General features: G+C 44.5%; 1 protein-coding gene across 1 annotated transcript; it reads right to left on the bottom strand.

Annotated features, from left to right (window-relative positions):
• Nucleotides 1-5,728: 5,728 nt before the first annotated feature.
• Nucleotides 5,729-23,445, bottom strand: LOC119177856 (neprilysin-1-like). Its single transcript, XM_075871084.1, has 2 exons — nt 23,198-23,445; nt 5,729-7,869 (listed from the first exon to the last, which is right to left on the bottom strand). Exons 1-2 carry the CDS (start codon nt 23,387-23,389, stop codon nt 5,806-5,808), a joined length of 2,256 nt encoding a protein of 751 aa, XP_075727199.1. The 5' UTR covers nt 23,390-23,445; the 3' UTR covers nt 5,729-5,805.
• Nucleotides 23,446-23,852: the final 407 nt, after the last annotated feature.

The raw sequence follows: 23,852 nt of genomic DNA, 5'->3' as shown, positions 1-23,852 counted from the left end.
ACACTTTTCTAGGCAAATAATGGGGGGAAAAGCGTTCTTTTACACTGTCACGCAAGCGCACTGGATGCTTGCACAAACAAGGTTTTCGCTTGTAGCGTCGTTAGTGTGCTCAGCTGCGGACACGATGGTTGATAGTTTGATTCCGGCCACAGCGGTCGTGTTTTGATGGCGGTGAAGTGCTAGATACCTGTGCACTGTACTATGTGAGTGCACGTCAAATAACACTATTCTGTGGAAAGTTCACGAGCCCTTCACAATGGAGTGCCCCATATTCAGATCGTGAATTTCGAGCATAAAACCATCTTTCGGTGCTGTTTTAGCGTTTTCGGACATGATTGAGAGAAAATTCGATGGGGCTCTAGGTAAAACCATCAAGTTCAATATGACCATCATTACTCCATACTATAATAAACGTTTCCACTAGCCGCGACGTGGTGGTCTAGTTGCTAAGGTACTCCGATGCTGACCCGCAGGTCGGGTGATCCAATCCCGGCTGCGGCGACTGTATTTCCGATGGAGGCAGAAACGTTGTAGGCAGGTGTTCTCAGATTCGGGTGCACGTTAAACAACCCTAAGTGGTCGAAATTTCCGGAGCCCTCCACTACGGCCTCTCTCATAATCATATGGTTGTTTGGGACCTTAAATTTCACATATAAATCAATCAAATCATTTCAACTAAGCGAAAATCCGCAGAGAGCGATGCCATGAGAGCTTGCCGCTAGGGTGAATCGATATTAAATATTAAATAAAACAAGCCGAAATCATAGCCCTGTTGACATTTTGTGTAATGCTGGTATTATTGATAGTGAAAAAAATCGCCCCATATCCACATGTTTCACTGCACATGTCGTCGAAAGACGATATTTTTGCGTCTGGAGTGTTATGCACAAGAAAATTAGTAAATAGTATTCTGCTGGCGCTGTGTTTAAGTACCTCGATGCGTGCAGTGGAGGCGAACTAGCGCATCGAGGCACATCACACGTGAGACATGAGCGCTATCTGGCAGTTATCTTGGAAAACGAACCGCTTGGCGTGCGCGCCCGTCTCGTAGGCGGTAAGGGGTCGAACACAAGTCGATGCGTTGGTGCCACCCCCGTGTCGTCTTAGCATTAGCATTGGAAACACTTGCCTTTTCTTGCAAGCGTTGCATCATCAGCGCAGCGTGATGAACGCTAAGGTCTTTGGAATTACCTATGTACGCCTTTTCTAGCTTAAGGTGATACATAGAAAATATTGACGCGTTGTTATTGTGCCTCCGAAATGCGCACTAGTTGCTTTTTAATCGACACGCGCACTAGTTTAAACTCTGAAACTTGAGAAATATTGGTGGGCGCTGCGAATGGAGTTGGATTTCGACCGTTTTGGGCAGCATTTTGGTAGACAAAAAGACAAATCCACCGAGAGACAGAAAGACAGAAAGACTTTATTTTTTTGCGTCGAAGTTCCCTAAGAAAACTATTTTCTTTACTGTGACTTTCTTCTAGCTTTCTGACAGTGATCCGCTTGTCTCTTAGCTGGTGCGTCTGTGTTTTTTTTTAAATTTTTATTTGGACCAACGCCTCCTAGAAAAACTATGCCTGGAACGTCGCTCTTTTTTCAAGTGGGAGCTTCCTGCCAGCGCAAAATTTCGGAGGCCATGCCTCTTGCCGTGTGTCGCGACCGTACGCCACGTGTGATCGTTCGCCTTAGTACTGCTCAGTCACGTGACATTACCGTACCGCTCTGTCACGTGACATCACAGCTGCTCGGAGGCAACTGTGGGAGCATTGCTGCGTTCGCAAGGGGTGGCCGCCCAAGGCGTTCGCCTCCGTACCGGAGGGGGAGCAACGCGTTGGCAGCTCATGTTCGAAGCATAAATGTTTCTAGGAGGTATTGTTAGGACCTTCTGGGCACCTGTTCTCATTGCTTCAGCCTCCGAAATTCATTCGCTGTGCGTTATCTCGTAATTTAGCGAAAAACCTAGGGCACGCCCATCTAGCCTCGCGACGCACTTTTTTTCACCTGCAGCGCGTGACACCAAAACAGTCAATAAAATTATACACCACCAAACATATAAACAAATAGATAAAATCAAGAACACAAAAATGCCGCGAAGAACGTTGAAACTTGAAATACAATCGGCACCAAAAAATAGAAATGCAGGAAACAGTCATACGTCATAATGGAAAAGATGTAACAATGTCCATTTTAATGTATTGCGAAAAATAACAATAAAAATACGTAATAAAATAAAGAAGAGCTGTCCATAATGACGCGCACAAACGTGGCCCCATAGAGTATTTTCAATATTTTGGTGCCATAGTGGCGGGGAGGAAGGCAGTGGTCACACTCGTCGAGCGCCTATTCTCTTGGGTCAGCCTATGAACTAACTCAAAGCACAAACAACACACGCCTCAAAGGGGTACTATACCGGCTATACCAGGAGTTGGTCTCCAGTGATCTGGTCACCGGCAGAACGCGTCCTTTTTTGTTGTGTGCTATAATAGTGGAAGGTTTTGGCGCTGTCAATCGTGCTCGCGTAAGCTCCTGAATAAACTTGACTGCTCGCTTGGGCGCATAATTTCAACGCGACATCGCTGAGCAGCTTGTTTTGCAGAAATTCCGATGTCAGTGTCTGGGGGTTTTGTCAATGGCCTCCTCGTTAGCGAAACATCAGCGTTGCCTGTGAGTGAAAATCCGCAGCACATGCAGCGAATGAAACATTGAAAAGTCATCAGTTCATGTGGAACCAGGGATTGGAAGCTGAGAATCCTCGCTCGCTGACAGGATGCGTTTAGTATCTCCGCCACCACGCACGTATGCAGTTCACAGCGTTGAATTGGCGTGCTATTTATAGGCATCTTTCTAATTGTTGGTGATACACACATCTCGCAGGATGTTCAGCGGCTTGATTATCACCCGTAAGACTGTGCAAAGAGCCAACGGCAGGACTTTTCCAGGGGTATCAAACAACCATGTGGCCGTGTTTCACTGCACCGCATGCATGGCTACTAAAGACACTGATCGTCTGACCTTTGGTTTCCCTTGTGGCCTAGTCAGCGCTCTCAGCAAGATATGATGATTGATTGAGAGGGCGTTACAAAGACGGCCATATTACGCCTTAACACAGCAAGTTCGGCACCTAACAATTTGAAACAATTGCGAAGCTTGTCTAACGTTATGGGGCTTCCTGCTCTGAGTGAGTTCTAAGAGATTTTTTGAGTAACATTTCCTTATAACATAAACAAAATTGCATGGGGCAATATGTTGCCAATTGAAAATACGCGCAATGCTAAATAAGGTGTTTCAAGTATGTCCACACCGAGTAAATCGAGGGTTGCGACCCAGTATACTAAACACTCGCAATTAATTATGCCATAACGGTGTATGTTTGATGTCAGCATTTTGACGAAAACTTTATATTAATAAACATCGTCGTCTGAGGGATGAGGACACCATAGCAATAGTTCACTAGCTGCGTTGGCGTGCCTTATGGGCTGCTTTTTGGCGTTGTGAGTGCCCTACATGAAAAAGGCTTTTATTAGTAGCACGAAATGATCGTAACGGCAACAAAGGGTCGGAAAGTCTTGAAACTCTTAAAAAACAAAAAATACCGCTTGATAGCTGCATGCACGCAGTGGAGATGTTAAGCTTAAAAACAGAGAAGCAAACTTGGGAAAACCAAAATTTTCTGAAATCAAGCCTTCAAACATCGTATTACATTTGAGTGCGATATGAAACTACTTCATTTGATATTATTATGCAGGAGGTTGCTAATGCAGTTTTTTACAGTGAAAGCTGTTAAGAGATCTGAACACGGGTCTCGTGCGGCGCCGTAGTTGTCTGCCGCCGCCGCCGCTACCGGTATCCGTAACAAGTATCGCAAGAAATAAAACACTCAGTAGATAAGAAGACGTCAGGCCTGCGCAGAAGGAACAGCACAGTCGCAGAGAAAGCTAGAAGAGCGGCCTTTGAGAGCGTTTGCTAAACACTCATTGGGTAACTCCTGCAATCGCACTTGCTGGCTAACCACTAAGGCTATGTTAATAAATACTTCAGGGTAGTAGGCCACCATTCGCTATGCTAACCTTCGTCATTCTTCTGAGAAGCGTGGTATTCCCTAAATTATTGCGAGGATTTTAGTGTCAAACGTTGAAGACAATGAGGAATTATGCCTGATGTAAGTATGTGCCGCAGTTATCAGGTGATTAAGACGAAGCTTTTGTAGTGAGTAGAAGCATTGGACGAGCCATACGTTAACTTTATTCGCATTGTGTGACGCATGGTTGTTCGTTAGCAGATCTAAAACGCTTTGTTACTCATAATAACGCGACTCCTTTCCCGACATCAAGCCTGTCTAAGACAAGTTTGCCGACAAGTCCCAAGCACCGGTGTGGGGATAGTTATAGCGCGAGAACAAGACGACGACACAGAGACAAGAAGTACACGAAAGACACGTCGTCGTTTTGTTCTCGCGCTATAACTATCGCCATGCCATACCAACTAGCCCAAGCTGCCACACCGGTGTGGGACTTGGTTGTTCGTAGTGGGAGAATACTGGGCTGGCACCCTGTGGACCCGGGCTCGAGCCCCACTGTGTCATTGTTGTTAGGTGTTTTTTGCTAATTTCACGCGATGTGGTTACGGACACCGGCGTGGCGTCGGACAACTACGGCACTGCGTGAGACCCGAGTTGTGATTCCATAACAGCTTTCGCTGTAAAACACCAAGGGAACAACAAAGTTCGAACCCTAGTCCACTGCTTGCCGGCCCAGTATTTCTCTACTGAGTCACGTCAGTGCTTGGAACTAATTTCTAAACTTGCCTTAGGCAGGCTTCATTTCGTGATAAGAATTGCGTTATTATGAGCAATGAAATGGTTTAGAAAACAAGAACGACCAGGTGTCACAAACAATGTGAATTGCGTCCAATGCTACAAACCATTACAAAACTTGTTCTTGATCACGGATTACCTGTGTCACATATTTAAACTATAATTCTTCATAGTCATCAGCCACTGCGTAAAAATTGCACGAAATTCCTAGCAAGTAATCGCTGGCCTGCTACAAAGAATTATGATTATTTAAAAAGTTCGGGGTACCGGTGTAAGAGTGCTTGATTCATTTATCTGAGAAGTGGACAGACAGACAGACAGACAGACAGACAGACAGACAGACAGACAGACAGACAGACAGACAGACAGACAGACAGACAGAGCGAAACAGACCGACGGAAAGACAGACAGACAGACAGATGGACGGACGGACGGACAGTCCAACAGACAGATGGACAGAGACACTGAGGATGGATGGATAGACAGACACATGGACATAGCCAGTGGATGATTTACGATTGGCCGATATGATCCTTCGAAGCTTCGCCCCACTCATCATCATTCAGTTCTAACTGGTATGAAGCCAATGCTTTCACCAAATTATTGCAAAATCACGACATTTGTAAAGCCGTAAAAGCCACAATATTAAGAAATATATAATAAATATTAAAAAATATGCTGCCTTAGTGTTGTCTAAGACAATTCACGAGATCAGAAACAGGCGGCACCGGAGTTACGTTTAATTTTTCTGCATCTTTCAACGCGGACGGTAATAAAGGCAACTTCCAGTATCCGACATATGATTTGCACACGTAAAGAAATGGACGTTGAGTACAGGTGTAATAAAACATCGTATCAGTTATTGGACCAATAGCTCCACCTGTACTACATGCTAACGAAAAATCAGCAATAAAGTTGGTTTACGTTTTCTTTTTGTATCGTATTTACACTTACGGTGAAGCACCCCTAATTGCACGATTTCGATAAAGCGTTCATTCGAAAAATGTACACTTCTTCGGCGTGTTCATGGGGGAGCCTTCAGGGCACTGGAAAGCATCAACAAAAAAAGAAGAATGCCGAAGCGGCACGTTGCATTCTCGTCGCAGGCTGGCATCGTCTTTTTTGCCACAAAGCGCATAGCAGTAACTCATAAAGAATATTTGTTCATCGACAAAGTCATCCAGTCCCCGAAGTCGAAGGTCCTCCACACCACCGCCCATGGTTGCCTCTTCTTCAGCGGCAGCCTTGAAAGCCTTGTAAGACACCTCCAGTGCCGGTATCATAGGCATTACGCTCATCGCTGCCTGACCGTCTTCTTGGCCTAGGTCACAGTTCAGGCGGCTGTTGTACTCGGCCGATTCGGATTTGCCCCACCAATGAATGATCTCGCCACGGTCGTCAATCGATGTGCCCGCCGGGTCAATGCTTTTGATTATCTCTCTCATAATTAATGTTCCCGTGGTTGCATAGTTCATCGCAAACGTTCCTCCGCGGTAAAAAAGCGGTGGTTCGAACGCTAATAAATCTGTGTCGACTGTATTCAGTAAATAGGTGTACACGTATGCTTGATGGCGATATGTGCGCTGCTTCTTGTAGACATTGTTGAAGTGCTTGTTTAGCTGCAGCTGTTGGTACACGTACGAATTATTCAACCAGAGCTCCATGAACGCCACCTTGTTAGTGTCAGGAAAAGGCTGGTACAGGGTCTTCCTGAAATTTTCCACGAAGAACTGGTTTGGAGGCAAGGTGTTCAGGTATATGTTCTCTATCTTGCGCACCGCTGTCTCCCGTATCTCGCGATCTATCCAAAAGGTCTTCTGCATGATAGTATTAAAGCGAGTTCTGATATTTTCTATGAAGTCTGTGACTTCATGGCGGGCCTCTTCGTTTGGGTAAGCCTTCAATATGTGCCCGAGAGAAGGGAGAAGTCCGAAGCGAGCAGTCACGTGCTCGAGGCACGCAAGCTTCTTTTTCTCTTCGACATTGTCAAGGAACATGAAGCCCGCCTTTCCGATAGCCACCCAAACGTGAGACTGGATGAACATCCAGGCGATTCCGATCGATAGCTCTACTTCTGAGTATTCACGAAACAAAGTGTTAATGCTTTTCAAAATGCCGAGGTCTTCAGCTACTGCGAAGTTGTCTGTAACCCAAAATAGACTCTGCCTGCTGTACGCGCTGTTGAGGCTTTTCAACCAAAGGCCATGCTCAATGCTGCTTGTCTTGGTGTCGAGATCGCCGATGAGGAACCATGACTGGTTGCCTTGAGTTTTATGGTTGTTGGCGTCGGTGAACGACTTCTCCAGTTTCTGCAGCAGCGATGGTTCGTAGTCGACATATTCTACTAGCTGCAATGCCTTTAGTTGCTCTTTAACGATTCTCGCGTAGTCGACGGGGCTCAGAGGTTTCTGGATGCGATCATGCCAGGCTACACCGTTGAAGTGCCTCTTGAACAACAACACCTTGCCCGTACTTGAGTTGGTAATAACTTGCAAACTGAAGAGAAAATTCAAGTCGTAGTTGGCCGAGACATTGATCATAATTTCCAGTGGCCGAACTTTAGTAACGTTGGGATTTCTAAAGGGCCACTCTAGATTCACAGAGTTCATGAAAGCGGTGAGCCATAAAATGTTGGCAAGTATATCGCTCTGTTGCGGATCCATGCACTTGTTGTAGAGTCGAGTTGCCCTCCCATGAAACCAAATATCTGCGGAAAGCTCTTCTAACATGCCGATCCGGGCGTCCTCGTTCATTTTGCCTTGAAGAGATTGTTCTGGGAAGTGTTTTTGCCAACCACTGCAAACGAACGCGTAAAAGTCGACGCACGGATCATAACTGGTGTTTATCGTGGCAGAAAGTCTCTTGGCATGCTCGATGCAGGCGTCTTTGATGCAGTAACCGACCGTCTTCTTATGTCTGAAGAAAAGCATGACTGCTACGGCGCACGCCAGCAGCACCACCAGAAACAGGACAACCGCCACAATGAGTTGCTCTCGAGCACGTGTCGGAACCTCCTCACTTGTGGTTGGCGCCGGGGCTTCGTCATTACCCAAAGTCTGCAATGACATGAAACATTGTTTAGCGCATAGAAACGTGGATTCTGAGTGAAAAAAGAAAGTTGTAAAACTCCACTGTAAGGCATGGAGGCTGGGATTTTACCCTTGGTTGAAATGGCGCATAAGGTTGAAATTGAAAATACTACCAAAGGACAACGGCAATGGTGAGGGCAGAGGGAATGATATTCTGAGGCGATTTCACTGAACTGTTTAGCTTCATAGTGCACACTTTACGAAAGGCAACGTACACGTGAAAGACGGAGCATGCTATATATTCGAATCCAGAAAATCTAGACCGTTGAATAATGGTACACACATAATGCTCTTGAAGCTCTCGGTGCCCATTATTCAATAATTTTTCCACAACCACACAATTTTCTAAAAAAAAGAAAGCTTCGCAGACATGTCTCTATAATAAGTGGTCTTCGCGTATTTATAACGTGACGATATCACTTCCACGCCGTCGCGGTGGTCTAGTGGCTAAAGTAATCGGCTGCTGACCCGCAGGTCTCAGTATTGAATCCCGGGCGCGGCGGCTGCATTTACGATGAAGGCGTAATGCTGTAGGTACGTGTGCTCAGATTTTGGCGCACGTTAAAGAACGCCAGGTGGTGAAAACTTCCGGAGCCTTTCGCTACAGCGTCTCTCTGACTCCTATGTTTGTTTTGGGACGTTAAACCCCACATATCAATCAAAAGTTTCATTTTCATAACTATAAAACAGCGATTCACCTGATTGCACAGATGTAATTGTGGTTGAAGGTAAAAAACCCTAGAGACACTGTACCAACTGAAGTCAAAGTTTACAAAATGCTTTAAAACGAAAAAAAAACACAGGAAAAAGTCACAGCTTTGCGGCAAAGGCGAAGTAATGAACGTAATAGCAACAAATCTGAAGGTCTTGCGCAGATTGGTAGGAATATCTAAACGTGCCCCGCATTTCTTACGCATAAATGACGCACAAAATGTATTCATAGGTACAAATAGACGCGAATAAGCGTCTCAGTTGTTACTTCGCTGTGTCTGAAAAGTGCGCCCTCTTCACAAACAGTGACTGTGCAACGATATCCGTCACCTTTGTGCGCCCATTACCTTCAACATAATTTTTCCAGTGCAAGCCTTACGCTAGCCAAGACGTATAATCCTCCCACCAGGAGATAAGGCAACGCGAGAGATCGTCCACTCCCCTCCTCTCAGCGGGCCAAAGTACGAGTGAAAGATGGGGCGGTATCCCTCGGTGGCTCAGGGGTTAACACCTCAGATTCAAGACGCGGAGGTCCAACGTTCCATTCCGCACACCGTAGGCTTTTTCTGTATTTTTTCTTCCTCGCCTTTTACTATATATACAGATACCATGACGTCTGGGTTCAGACAGCGTTTATTCAGCCAAAGGCTCAGCAGCGAAAAGGCAGTCTGAGACCGTGTGCACACACACCTGATGATGATTGGAGTGGCACCTAATGAAGATGCGGACAGGGACCCACATGAATGATGATGATTATAATAATGCATATATGAGAAGAAGCGCATGACGAATGCCCACATTAATTCCCCCACATCGAAGAGGCCAACCTGGCCGTAGCAAGTAAATGTGGCAGAGAACGTCACCTGAAGGACTTCAAGCGAGACACGTGCACAATATCTGTGGTGCGGTCATGGCGGTATCTTTGGACGACAAGTGGGGTCACACGATAAGTAACGGGCAAAGTCTGTTCGATAACTATGTAAGGCCCAATGAAGTGTGGCTGAAACTTATCACACAGACTAGGTGTGTACGAATAGGTGTGAACAGGATCACCTCGTCACCAGGTCGGAAGAATACAAGGCGACGGAAGGCGTCATAAATGACTTTTCGATCTTGCTGTCACGTTTCCGTATCGATGCGAGCACGATCACGACACCGGACTAGTATTGAAATGTATTCCTCGCTGGAAGACACAGACGAGTTGACGTCACTGTTGAAAAAGGAAACGTCGAGGAAGAAAGTAGGGTAACGGCCATGAACGAGGTGGAATGGCGAATAACCGGTGGTGCACTGAGCGGCCGTGTTGTAGGCAAAGGTGAGGAAAGGTAGGAGAGTATCCTAGTTTTTGTGCCCTGGACTGATGTAGACGGCTACCATATCAGCAAGAGTACGGTGAAATCTCTCAGTGAGAGTATTGTTCTGAGGGTGGTTGCTTGAAACTGTCTTGTGCGTTATTCTGGAGGCGCGCAATACTTCCTTTAGTACTTATGACATGAACATCCTTCCACGGTCACTCAGCAATACATGAGGGGCGCTGTGACGCAGAATGATGGCGTGCAAAATGAAGTCGGCAACTTCCGAAGCAGAGGCAGTTAATGCAGACGTTGCCTCCACGTAGCGTGTCAAGTGGTCTATGGCGGTCACTATCCATCGTTTGCCAGTAGATGTGACGGACAGAGGGCCGCAAAGGTCAATACCTACAACCTCAAATGGCGTTGTGGGGCACGGAATTGGCTGCAGAGGCCCGGCTGGTGCAGTTGTATGGATTTTACGACACTGGCACGGGACACAGGAACCGACTTAGCGCGCGATGCTAGTTGAAATACCAGGCCATTAGAAGCGACTTCGAATGCGGTCGTGAGTTTTTTGAATACCAAGTTGTACGGCAGTCAAGTCATCGGGGAAGGCTTTCAGCACGTCAAGTCGAAGAGAGAGTGGTAACACGGAAACCCAGCGTTGACCATCAGGGTGGCAGATGTGACGGTACAGGACTCCATTCTGAAGCCTAAATCGCGAAAGTTGACGACGATGCCGTGCGTTATGTGAATGGGAAGCTCTTGAGATATGGTTCATAGTACGTCTACAGTACGAATCAGACAACTGGCAGGAGTGAAGTGTGCGCTTGTCATCCGATAATAGCTGGTCAATTTAGGCGAGCACGGGTGCTGCAGTAGAAGTGATGGCTGAACTTTTACCGATGCTTAGCTGGGTATTTGGTAGCGGGCAGCGGGAAAGGGCGTCGGCGTCTTCGTGTTTTCTACCTGACCTGTAAATGATATCGAAGTCATACTCCTGTAAACGTAGAATCCATCGACCCAAGCGTGCAGTCAAATTCTTCAACGTGGAAAGCCAGCATAGGGCGTAGTAGTCCGTAACGATCGTGAAATGACGGCCGTGGAGATAGGGACGGAACTTTTCCACTGACTACACCACATCCAAGCACTCCTGCTCAGTTATGGTATACTTTATCTCGGTCGCTGTTAGTGTTCTACTGGCAAATGCAACTACTCTCTTTTGTGAAGAGGTGTCGCGTTGTAGCAGAAAGGCACCTATACCGCGGCCGCTAGCGTCCGCATGTAGGATGGTCCGTGCGGCCTCATACAAGTGGCGGAGTATAGGTTTGGACGTGAGGGCACACTTTAACAGGTCGAATGCCATTTGACATTCTTCCGACCACCGAAAGGGCACGTTGAAAGAAAGAAGCTGGTGCAGTGGAGCTGCTATTCATGCGAATTTCCGCATAAAACGGCGAAAATAGGAACTGAGACCAAGAAAAATTCGCACCTCCTTTGGCCTTTCGGGGCACGGAAAGCGAAGCGCCGCCGCAATTTTGTCGAGATCCGGTCAAATTCTGTGTTTGGTCATGACGTGGCCCAAAACCTTGATAGTTTTGTGGCGAAACGGCATTTTTTTGTGTTGAGTTGGAGACCAGTGGCGGCAAGGCACGTAACAACGTCATCGAAACGTTGCAGGTGCTGAGGAAACGTTGACGAAAAAATGACAATGTCGTTTAAGTAGCAGAGACAGATCTTTCATTTGAGACCGCGTAGCGCGGTATTGATCATGCGCTCAAATGTAGCGGGCGCATTGCACAGCCCAAAAGGCATAACCTTTTCCTAAAGGCTAATCCTTTTCCTTTTTTTTGCCTAAAGGCTAATCCTTCCTAACCTAAAGGCTAATCCTTTTCGTGCATAGGAATTCGCCAGTATCCCGAACGCAGGTCGAGGCTTAAAAAGTATTTCGCGCCTTAAAGGAAGTCATCTTGTTGAGCACCCTGTAATCATTGCAAAAGCACACGGAGCCATCCTTCTTACGAACGAGAACCACAGGCAACGACCAAGGGGTAGATGAAGGGCGAATTACCTCTTCTTTGAGCATGTCAGCTACGTTTTCTTCGATAATTTTTCTCTCAGCAGAAGACACGTGGCAGGGCCGGTGGCGTACAACAGATGTTCCGACAGTGTGGATTCGATGCGTTGTAGCAGTAGTGCGGCCCAACGTCGAGGAGTAAACATCAATGAAGCTTGCGTGTTTCTTCAACAAAGCAAGTAGCTGTTGCATCCGTGAAGGTGTGAAGTCGTCGCTATCGCCTACAGTAAAGGCGGAAGAAGAAGCGGACTCACCCCTTGGGCTGTCGTTGGAGGAGACGGCATGAAGTGGCATGACGCACGCAGGCTCGGAAACGTCACGCAGGCCACCATGGTGTTCTGAGGAAGTAGAACTTTTCGGATGTATTCACAGCATTGACAAGTGCGGAACCATTAAGAAACTGAACTACAACGGAAGTGAGAATGATGCCTTTACTGACGCAACTAAATGATGATGAGACCAAGACGTCACCAAGGTCGATGTCCTTGGAGGTAATAGTTACAATTCGCTCTTGACCTGGTGGTAATTTGGTATCTTCCGCAACTGTCAAACGAAGTGGCCCCTGGGAGTCGTCGTTGAGCGTTGACAGTGGGGACAATCAGCGGCCTGAACGCAGCTCCAGAGTATCGAGCGAGGTGGGAGAGAACCGTATATCCACCTCTAACACGTATGACGTCTGGGTTGAGACAGCGTTTATTCAGCCAAAGGTGCGGGAGCGAACAGGCAGTCTGAGACCGAGCGCGCACACCCGATGACGACTGTTGTGACACCCAGTGAAGGTGAGGACAGGCACCAGACAGATGATGAAGATTATGATAATGCATATATTAGAAGAAGCGCATGACGAATTCCCACAATATGTATACATATCAAGGCATCACGACGCGCCGAATGAATGTAAGTCATAAGCCATGGTGTGAAAACCATCTCATGCATGTAATGTAGAGAAGCGTTCCAAATTCTGAAGGCCACGGCAGTGCTATGCAAACAGCACAGCGGTACCATCTGACGGTTGCTCGAAAGCACGCACTGCGCACGCGTTTTTTATTGTATCTCTTAGCCGGCCCGTTCCCTCGAAGTACGCTCATTAGTGGTTCTACGACAGAAAACCATGGAGTGAACATGATGGGCACCATGGTTAAGGGCTGTGTAAATTTGAACCATCAGGTATTCTTGCAATAGCGTTCGCAGAGATCTCGCAGTACACGCGCCTCTGCCATTTCGCCTACACCACAATGCGTCCACCGCAGCAGTATCTTCTAGGAACCCGCAGGATATTTGCGGTAAGAAGAAGAAATTTCAACATGCATCTGGTATCTTTTAACGTATACCGCTTAAAAAAAGCAATGCGAAGTGTCTTTTCCGCTACGTTGATTGTCCGGTAAATACTTTCGGCACGCAAGTAGTATCGTGAGTCCAAGTTACGCATTTTCCTCCCGTTATCCTCTTTCTGAGCTTCGACGGCGACTGCGGAAGTGCAACTTAGCGCGCGCAGGTAAACTAACCAAACCGGCAGGTTGACAATTAAAAAAAAATTGGCAACCTGCCAATGTAGTCGAAAGACGATACTCTTGCATCTGGACAGAGTGAACAAAACGTTTATTTGATGTTCTGCGCAAGAAAACCGGTGAATGGTATTCTGGAGGCACTGCGGTAGAGTGCCTAGAGCGTGTAGCGGAGGCGAACAAGCGCATCGAGGTACGTTAGACATAAGCGCCATCTAGCAGTTATCTTCAAAAACGAAGGCGCGCAGCCCGTGGAGAAAGATGCGCGCCAGTCTTGGAGGTGATGAAGTGTAGAACGCAAAGCGACGGGCAGGTGCCGCCACCGTGACGTCGTAGCGAATCGTTGGAAACACCTTTTTGAGCTTCGCGCTGTGCTGACAGTGCAGCGCGATAAACACTACATTCTTTAGAGTTATTTGTGTGTGCCTTTTTAGTATAAAGACAGACAGACAAAACTTCAAAGTGTTGTTATAGTGCCCCCGGTATGCGCAATAATTGCTCTTTATTCGACAATCGCACAACTCTAAATGCTAAACCGCAATATTGGTGGGCGTTGTGAATTGGGTTATCCGTTTTGTGCAGTTTAGGTATTGTAAGGGTGGACAAACAGATAAATGTACAGACAGACAGACAAACAGACCAATATTTTTCCGTCGAAGGTCTCCAAGAAAGACTATCGTCTTTAAAAGCACGCGCATGCGCCATTTGTGCTATCTAGCTTCGCAAGGACGACAAAATGGGCTACGGTGTCGTACGCAAAGCGTGTTCTTAGTCTGTACCGTTTCTAGCACGGCTGTACGTCGAATCTATTGACATGATGCTAGGACACTTCATGGTCAGTTTATTAGGTTGATATTGATAAAAATTGGCATGGCAAGTTGCTAGCATGTGACGAACATAAGTGATATAGGAGTATCAAACATGTGGCCCATTTACCTTTTGATGGCGGCCAGCCCCCACATGATTGTTTTTTGTAAGCATTGTCTTTAGCTACAGAGGCCTGGTCTTGAGAAAATCAGTGTGTGTGTGTGTGTGTGTGTGTTTGTGTGTGTGTGTGTGTTTGTGTGTTTGTGTGTGTGTGTGTGTGTGTGTGTGTGTGTTTGTGTGTGTGTGTGTGTGTGTGTGTGTGTGTGTGTGTGTGTGTGTGTGTGTGTGTGTGTGTGTGTGTGTGTGTGTGTGTGTGTGTGTGTGTGTGTGTGTGTGTGTGTGTGTGTGTGTGTGTGTGTGTGTGTGTGTGTGTGTGTGTGTGTGTGTGTGTGTGTGTGTGTGTGTGTGTGTGTGTGTGTGTGTGTGTGTGTGTGTGTGTGTGTGTGTGTGTGTGGTCAAACATAACCGTAAGATAAAAAACACAGCTCAGAGTCGGTGTTCAGTTTTCAGTAATTTTGGATAACACTATAAAGTATTCGGTAACGACCCATTTATGTTACGGGGCAATATCTTCTTTCTGTAGTTTACGTTACCGGAGATTTTTACGCTAAACTACCTGAACCCCCCCTCCCGCCCTCACTCTTGTTGTTGCCGCTTCGCGCCCACTAGGTCCAGTGTTCCGGCCTTTTCGGTACTAAACATTTTTACGGTGGCCTGCTAAGCAGGCTGAGTCTGAAACCCTTGTCATAATATTAAAATTATGTAACTCTCACTCAGCTACTGTGGATACAAACTTTGTGCCAAGGTATTGATGGTCTCTGCCACTCGGGACAGTTTCATCATCCTGATGTAAGCGAAACTTGGCAATGCGATATTATGAATGCAAAAGAAAGGTGAAGTAATCGCCTTAATATGAAGGTTACGGCATTATGTCATGCACGTCGTATTTTAAACAACACAATCTCAGTACTAACGATCACTTCATCAAAATCATATATACCAAACTTAGCAAGGTGAACACCGCAATGCAGATTTTGTTTTCATGGTATGTACGAGAATTCGCGCAGAAATACGAATTAAAAACTGGTGGTATAATTAACGACATGCCTTAACTAGAATTCATTGGTTAGTATCAACGCCCGAAATTGAGGTGTGCTACTTCTAGCTTCTGGTTCGCCATACACTAATAGCGAAAGTTTTTGTGATCTGTTCTATTTTTTGACATTTACTTAATGCCAATGCTTCTTTAAGCAACTTTTTAGCCAGAAGTACAATACTGTGTGAGTCTGTGTCGTTGTGTGTCTGTGTGTATTCTTGTGCATTCTACCATGTGTGTGTGTGTGTGTGTGTGTGTGTGGAGAATAGAGCTTAAGAAAATAAAAATTTCTTTACAACACGCAACAAAAGGTAACGTGGTAAAACAGCCACACTGTGAGCTACCACGAACCGAACGCAGAAAGAAGAATCAAAACTTGCGGCAGATTCCACGCATGGCGCATGTGTACAGGTAGTGGATCAACCAGGAACGTCAGATAACCTGTAGCGTTTTTTTTTGCTTGAAACTTGAATTGCACCTTTGAAGTGTTCTTCTTTCTGCGAGAATTTGGTGTATTGTGGAGTTTATTTTCAGTATATGTTGAATTGTTTCCAATTCGCAGTTTAGTTTAGAAATAATTTTTGTGCTCCGAAAAGAAGTGCGAACTTGAAGCTGGGACCTGAAGTTGGCAACATTAAACGCTAGAACCTTATCTAACGAGGGAAGTCTAGTTTTACTATTTGAGGAGCTAGAGGGTGTTTAATGGGGTATAATAAGGCTCAGCGAAGTTAGGAGGACAGACGAGGCCTATTTGGTGCTACAGATTGGGCACGTCCTTTGCTATCAGGGCTTGGATGACAGAAGAGAACTTGGAGTGGGGTTCCTAATCCATTGAAACATAGCTGGCGAAATAGAGGTCTAGTATAGCAATAATGAAGGGTGGTAGGTATCGTAATTAAACTGAATAAGAGATACAAGATGAAAGTGGTAGAGGCTTATGCGCCTACATCCAGCCATGATGGCGCTTCAGGTGAAAGATTCTATGAGGATGTGGAATCGGCAATGGTTAAGGTAAAAACATAGTATACTATACTGATGGGAAACTTTCATGCAAAAGTAGGGAAGAAGCGGGCTGGAGACCCGCCAGTAGGAGATTATGGCATCGGTAATAAAAAAGCCAGAGGTGAAATACTAGTAAAATTCACAGAACTCAATAATTCACGGATTTTTAATACCATCCGCCAAAAGCAAGGAAAGCATAAGTGGACATTGATGAGCCCTAATGGCGAAAATAAGAACGAATCAGACTTCAGAATGAGTGCACACCCAGGCATCGTGCAGGATGTCGAAGTGGTTGGCAAGGCAAGGTTGGCAGTGACCATAGAATGTTACAGTCCTGAATTCGCCAAGATAGAAAAATGAACGACAGAAACTGATACGCAGGAAGCCAATCAATGAGCTAGCACTGAGAGGGAAAGTACGGGAATTCAGAATCTCGCTTCAGAACACGTACTCGGCTCTTAGTGAGGAAACCATACTTAGCGTAGTAAGAGTGAATGCTAATCTGACGAGTATCATTACGGAGTGTGCAGTGGAAGGTGGAGGCAGGGTTGTTAGACAGGACACTGGCAAGCTTTTCGAGGAAACAAAAAATCTCATTAAGAAGCGTCAAATCATGAAAGTCTTAAGTACAACAGACAAAATAGAACTTTCAGAGCTTTCGGAGTTGATTAAAAAGCGTAAGTTATCCGATGTAAGAAGGTATAACATGGTGAAAATTGAACACGCTCTGAAAAGCGGTAGAAGCGTGAAAGCAGTGAAGAGGAAACTTGGGATAGGCGAAATCGGATGTATGCACTAAAGGGCAGATAAGGCAAATAACTATGAATATAGATAGGATAGTTAAAACAGCGGAGGAGTTTTACAGAGATCTGTAGAGTAGCTCGGACAACCACGACCTTAATACTATAAGAACTAGCAGTAACCCAGATGACACCCCACCAGTAATGATAGAAGTCAGAAAAGCTTTGGAGAGCATGCAAAGAGGCAAAGCTGCTGGTGAGGATCAGGTAACATCGGATCTGCTGAAAGATGGAGGACAGATTGTGCTAGAAAAACTAGCCACCCTGTTTACGAGGTGTCTCCTGACGGAAAAATTACCAGAGTCTTGGGAGAATGCTAGCATCATCCTAATAAATAAGAAAGGAGATGACAAGGACTTGAAGAATTACAGGTCTATCAGCTTTCTCTCTGTAGTATACAAGCTATTTGCAAATGCATTTGCTAACAGAATAAAGATAACATTAGAATTCAATCGACCAAAGGAACAAGCAGGATTTTGAACAAGCTACTCAACAATCGACCACATTCATACGATCAATCAGGTAATGAAGAATTGCACAGAATATAGCCAACTACTATACATAGCCTTCATTGATCACGAGAAGGCGTTTGATTTCGTAAAATATCAGCATTCATGCAGACACTGCGAAATCAGGGCGTCAATAAGCATACATAAAGATCCTTGAGAAAATAAACAGGGGATCAACTGCTACCATAGTGCTTCATAAAGAAAGCAACAGAATACCAATCAAGAACGGTGTAAGGCAGGGGGACACAATCTTCTCAATGCTATTTATCCTCGCGTGCTTTCATGACGTTTTTCAGAAGCCTAGAATGGGAACAGTTAGGAAGAAGAGTTAATGGAGAGTACCTTAGTGACCTGCGCTTCACCGATGACATTGCATTGCTAAGCAACTCAGGGGACGAATTGCAGCTCTTGATTACGGAGTTAGACAAGGAAAGCAGAAAGGTGGGTCTTAAAATTATTCTGCAGAAATCGAAAGTATTGTGCAACAACCTCGGAAAAGAGCAGCGCTTCGAGATAGGTAATAGTGCACTTCAAGTTGTAAAAAGAGTGTCTACTTAGGGCAGAAAATAACCGCGGAGCCGAACCACGAGATCGAAGTAACTATAAGATCAAGAATGTGGTGGAGCACATTTCGGAAGCACTCTCAAATTATGACAGGTAGATAGCCACTATCCCTCAAGAGGAAGGTATATAACAGCGGTATCTTAGCGGTACTTAGCTGCGGAGCAGAAACTTGGAGACTTACAAAGAGGCTTCAGATTAAATTGAGGGCGACGCAGGGAGTGATGGAAATAAATATGGTAGGTGTAACCTTAAGAGACAACAAGAGAACAGAGTGGATTAGGGAACAAACAGGGGTTAAGGATATCATAGTTGAAATCAAGAAGAGGAAATGGACATGGGCCGGGCATGTACTGAGTAGACAGGAAAACCGCTGGTCATTAAGGGTAACTGACTGGATTTTTAGAGAAGGCAAGCGGGTTAGGGAGAGAAAGAAAGTTATGTGAGCAGATGAGATTAAGTAGTTGGCGGGTATAAATTGGCAGCAGCAAGCTCAGGACCGAGTTAACTGGCGGAACATGGGAGAAGCCTTTGTTCTGCAGTGGACGAAGTCAGGCTGATGATGATGATGATGATGATGATGATGATGATGATGATAATAAAAATGATGGTGATGATGATGAATAAATGCGAAGCATTCCTTAGCCAAGTTTGACAACTTTGAGATTTCAGTCTATCTATCTATCTATCTATCTATCTATCTATTTATCTATCTATCTTTCTAGCCGCCGAAATTTAGCTGCCTTCGCCGTTTCGATAATGGTTTCAATATCAAAATAGGCATGGCGTTTTATGACTCTAAGACGACCATGAGTGACTAGCCACAACAGAAAAATCACGACATGAATGTCATGAATATCACGATATTTAGTGGCCTTGTTGCTCTTGCTGTGGTTCGATAGAGTGACATGTTGCGAGCCTGGTATGGTAAAATCATGACGGCATGACGAGCATAAATGACAAGTCTTAACATGAAATCTTGACATGCATGTCCTTAATGTAATGATTTACATTAATGATCTCGCTGCTCTTGCGGTAGTTTCATTCACATGACACATTGCAAAACTGGCATGGTATGACAATACTGTGTGACGAGTATAAATGACAAGTCATAACATGAAAATCTTGACATGCACTTCTTGATTGTCATGATTTACACCTAATTGTCTCTATGCTCTTGCGGTAGTTTCATTCACAAGACGTATTGCAAAACTTTTATGGTATGGCATGGCTATATGGAGAGCATAAGTGACTTGTCATACCATGAAAATCAAGACACGCATGTCTTGTTTACATTTCAAGGTCTGCTTTTGCGGCGGTTTTTCCACACGACGTGTTGCACAAATGGTATGGTATGACAAGACTGCATGGTGAACACAACTAGCAGACCCTAACGTGGAATTCATTACATGTGTGTCATGCAAGTCATGACTACACGCAACTCTCGTGGGGCGCTCGCGGTCGTTTCAAAAGCTTAACAAATGCAAAACTTGGTATTAGGGACGTGAATGGATTACGAAAGTTTGCAAATGCTGCAAACATGATAATCATTACATGCATGTCATGTAACAACATGACAACATGCCACGCTCACGTTGTGCTCGCGGCTGTTTCGCAAACTTTACAGATACCAAATGTGGTACTACGTGTCGGGAACGGACGGCGAAGGTAAGTGACATGTTTAAAAATGATAATTATGACATGTGTATTAATCAAACATGAATAATTTCTACGTTTATAGTGGGCTTGAGGCTGTTTCGCTAGCTTCAAATATACCAAATTTGGTGCTACGGGTTGTCAATCGATCATGAAAGTTTATGACTGGTGCAAACACGATAATCATGACATGCGTCTCATGTAAGATAGGGACAACATACCACGCTATTATGCGCTCGCGGCCGTTTCTCTAGCTTCAGATGTACCCAATTCGGTACTACGAGACGTGAATGGACGACGAAGGTAAATGACACGTCCGCACATGATAAACATGATACGCGTGTCATGTAAAACATGGCTACATGCTACGCTCATAGCACGCTGACGGCCGTTTCGCTAGCTTCAGATATGCTGAATTTGGTATCACGTGACATGAATTAGTGACGAACGTTAAAGGCACGTCCAAACATGATAATCATCACATGAAATTCATGTGCGGCATAAATTACGAACACCTCTTAGCTGTGTGCTGATCTTAGTGTGCCATTTAAACCTTCGCTATTGTTGCTTCACATATCACAGATTCCCAGTGCGCGTGAGATCTGCCAATTGTTTCATATTAAATAGTGATCCCAACTACAAACCATCAAAACACACGAAGTGCTTTTCATTTATTCCAAGAGTACCAATGGATAAATATATACGCACGGGCAAGAGTACTTATATACAGAACAAATACGTCTGCTAGTATTAATACTTCGAAGATTCTAATAGATCTAAGCATTCTTCATGATATCGCTATATTCGATGCCGCCTGACGCCCTCCATCAATGTGCAGCTGGAGGGCCGTGTGTCAAGAAGTCTCGCGCTCTCAGGGACTCTACATTTATTGATGCTGTTGATACGACAATCCTTTTGTGAATTGTTTATGGCGGCGGTACGCAAGATACTGTTGACGCAAGGCAAACCTTACAACGGCCAACTGGTCGAAGTGTTGATGACCGCTAACAACCTGCCATTCCGATGGAATAGAGTAACCTGCTGATATAGGCCAACAAAAGCGGCAATTATCTGAAAAATCCCACTTATTGAAATATTTACCGCCCTATTTCTGTTGATTTCTTTAGCACTATCTAATAAGTTAGAACTCTGCCAAAATTATTGTGCGACACTATCTTCGGTCTTTAGGTTGCCCTACAATCGTTACTTTTGTCGCAATAAAGCCTACAGCAGCGTTTATTTGCTTATTCTTGGAGGGAGCAGTACGTATACGTTATGTTTATTACAGTTTTACAAAGCACGTAGGCAGCGATGCAACTGCAGTCTGCGTATACTAGCACCATAACTACAACATGTACGAGGCAACCATTTATGCAATGCATTTATATATAGTGTACAACTTGACTGTTTACTTAGTGTAGTTGGCACACGTTAGTCAGCGTTTTTTTTCTTCACTAATATCATCAATCTGAAGAAAGCATACGTCTTTTACCTTGTATATTCCATGAATTGTATGTTTGGCGCTCGCGACGTCTGTTTTCGCTGTTCTTAGGATTGATATTTGCGAATCACCGAGCCGTTAAGGCACCTGACACACTTAAGATACCTTCGCCGGAAGCTTTCTCAAGCTGCATCATCACTAATACTACTACTGTACACAACTTTCATTCCTCCGAAGCTGAAATATCCATCGTCTGTATGAGACACCGGATATGAGAACCTTATAAAGCTACCTGAAAAAATGCAAAATTGCTCAGCTCATTTCGTCTTCTACTATAACCGAAGAACTGCCAGCGTTACAAACATGAAAGACATCACTGCTATCACACCCGAAGAAACTGTCTCTACTCTGTTTTTTTTATTTCATAAATTGTACTACCAGGACCTATATTTACATTCGATATACATTCAGTCTCCACCATGCATTTCATCGCGCATCGGCCATCGCCTAAGTAAGCATTCCACACAGCAACACCGTTGGTGCTTCACATTCATTTTTCTACAAAAGAACGAGAGATCGGAACAACCCACCGGCAACACTTTCAAGAATAACATCGATAACTTAAAACTCGCGCTTCAGAGTATCCTCCCAAGTTAACATCACTGCTTTTTTTGCACCTGTGATTCTTTTATGCGTTTTCACTATGATTTTAAAAATTTTGTTTCAAAAATAATACTTTTTCTGCATTATAATTTTGCCGCTATTAGATTGTTAGCATTTTTCGCGTTGTTTTTTCCCATCGGCAGTTTAATTGCGTGTATGTATTATCAATTAGCTTATATTTTAACACTCCCGCGGCATATAAGTGTTTTGAGTGCTGCAATAATAGGTACGCCTACTTTTGCCTTTGTTTTGTGACTCACATTTGTTAAGTGCCAGCATGATACTTTCTATTTAAATTTCGTACTTATAATCAAGTAGTTCTTTTGTATAACCTTTTTCCCCTCCTTTTTTTAATGTGCGTTTGTACACTGAGGGTCTTTGAAAAACAAAGAAACGGAGAATCTCATGTCCCGCATACTCTCATACTATGGCGCATGGTATGCGTTTATGCACTGCGTGTCACGCAGTAAACCAACGGAATGACATTCGTTGCATATGTGTAATCTTATAGCGCAATAGTCTTTGAGCCATACTTCCCCGTCACGCACGTGCCCAACGCTGAATTTCTCATATACCAAGTTCAAGAGGGGAGCACCCATACATACATAGATAGATAGATAGATAGATAGATAGATAGATAGATAGATAGATAGATAGATAGATAGATAGATAGATAGATAGATAGACAGATAGATAGATAAATATATAGAAAAATAGATAGATAGATAGATAGATAGATAGATAGATAGATAGATAGATAGATAGATAGATAGAACGCATCATAACACTTTGTGATACGCCTTTCAGCCCAAAGCGTGTGCAGAACGCACTAATCACATAGTATCCTTTCACCGGCGAATATTGTGTGTTGACTCTGTATGTCTGCTATCAAGATAACATTCATCTAGGTGATAACAGCACTCATTTCCTGCAGTTGCTGTACTCGGTTAAATACGAGACTTCATAGAAAGAATAAACAGAAATCACTGTTAAAGCCACGAAAGGGATATGCAACAGCTAACATAGCGCTCGCTGGTACTACAAGCTACTTTGGAGAAGGATTTGAATTTTCCAATTGGAACAACGACAACTTGGAGGAGAGTTATTTTACTTACACTTTTCAGAGTTGGTCTGGATATCTCGGTTTCACTCATGGACTTTCGTCGGCGGTACTGCATTTCGCTGATAGACTTTCTCCTTTCAGCTTCGATGTCAGAACTCGACTTTCTTCGGTGCAGAGGGATCTCAATAATGGACTTCCTTCTTCGGGCGCTGAAGCTAGGTTTGCTCATCTCAGTTTCAGACATAGATTTCCGTCGAGAATCGTGCAAGGACAGCTGCCGACCACGGGAAACACTGGTCACTTTGTGGCCATCCTGCAATAAAGAATGGAGTATATTAACCACTGTGCAAAATACTTAGGAGTCGGGCTTTAAAATAAGTTTAGACGTAACATGAAAGCTTCAGGTGGGTGTACAAGATATGACACAGCTGCACTTAACACTAGAGAAATTTCGTAGAGTGCACAAAAGACGGGACACAGTAAATGTCCCTACACTTTTCTAATACAAGGTCGAGCATGAAGATTTGTTTGAAAAAAAAAGCGTGGAATGAATTTTAGCACTAGATACTCCACTACGGTAGAGCTATAGGCTGTTCCAAATACTTTCGACTAAGCACACTGCATGTACACACAATGCATCAATATCAGTAACGTCAATTAGAAATATCAATAACGTCAATTACCCTATATAAATTTGCTTATATCAG

The sequence above is a fragment of the Rhipicephalus microplus genome, chromosome 1, assembly GCF_043290135.1.
Source record: "Rhipicephalus microplus isolate Deutch F79 chromosome 1, USDA_Rmic, whole genome shotgun sequence".
Lineage (NCBI taxonomy): Eukaryota > Metazoa > Arthropoda > Arachnida > Ixodida > Ixodidae > Rhipicephalus > Rhipicephalus microplus.
Note: the sequence above shows the minus strand (reverse complement) of the source record. Positions and strands in the feature narration are given on the sequence as shown.

Coding starts and splice junctions, on each gene's coding strand:
- LOC119177856 (XM_075871084.1), bottom strand. CDS start 23,389: ATGTCTGAAACTGAGATGAGCAAACCTAGCTTCAGCGCCCGAAGAAGG. Junction 7,870..23,197: donor CCAGACCAACTCTGAAAAGT/GTAAGTAAAATA, acceptor ATGTCATTGCAG/ACTTTGGGTAATGACGAAGC.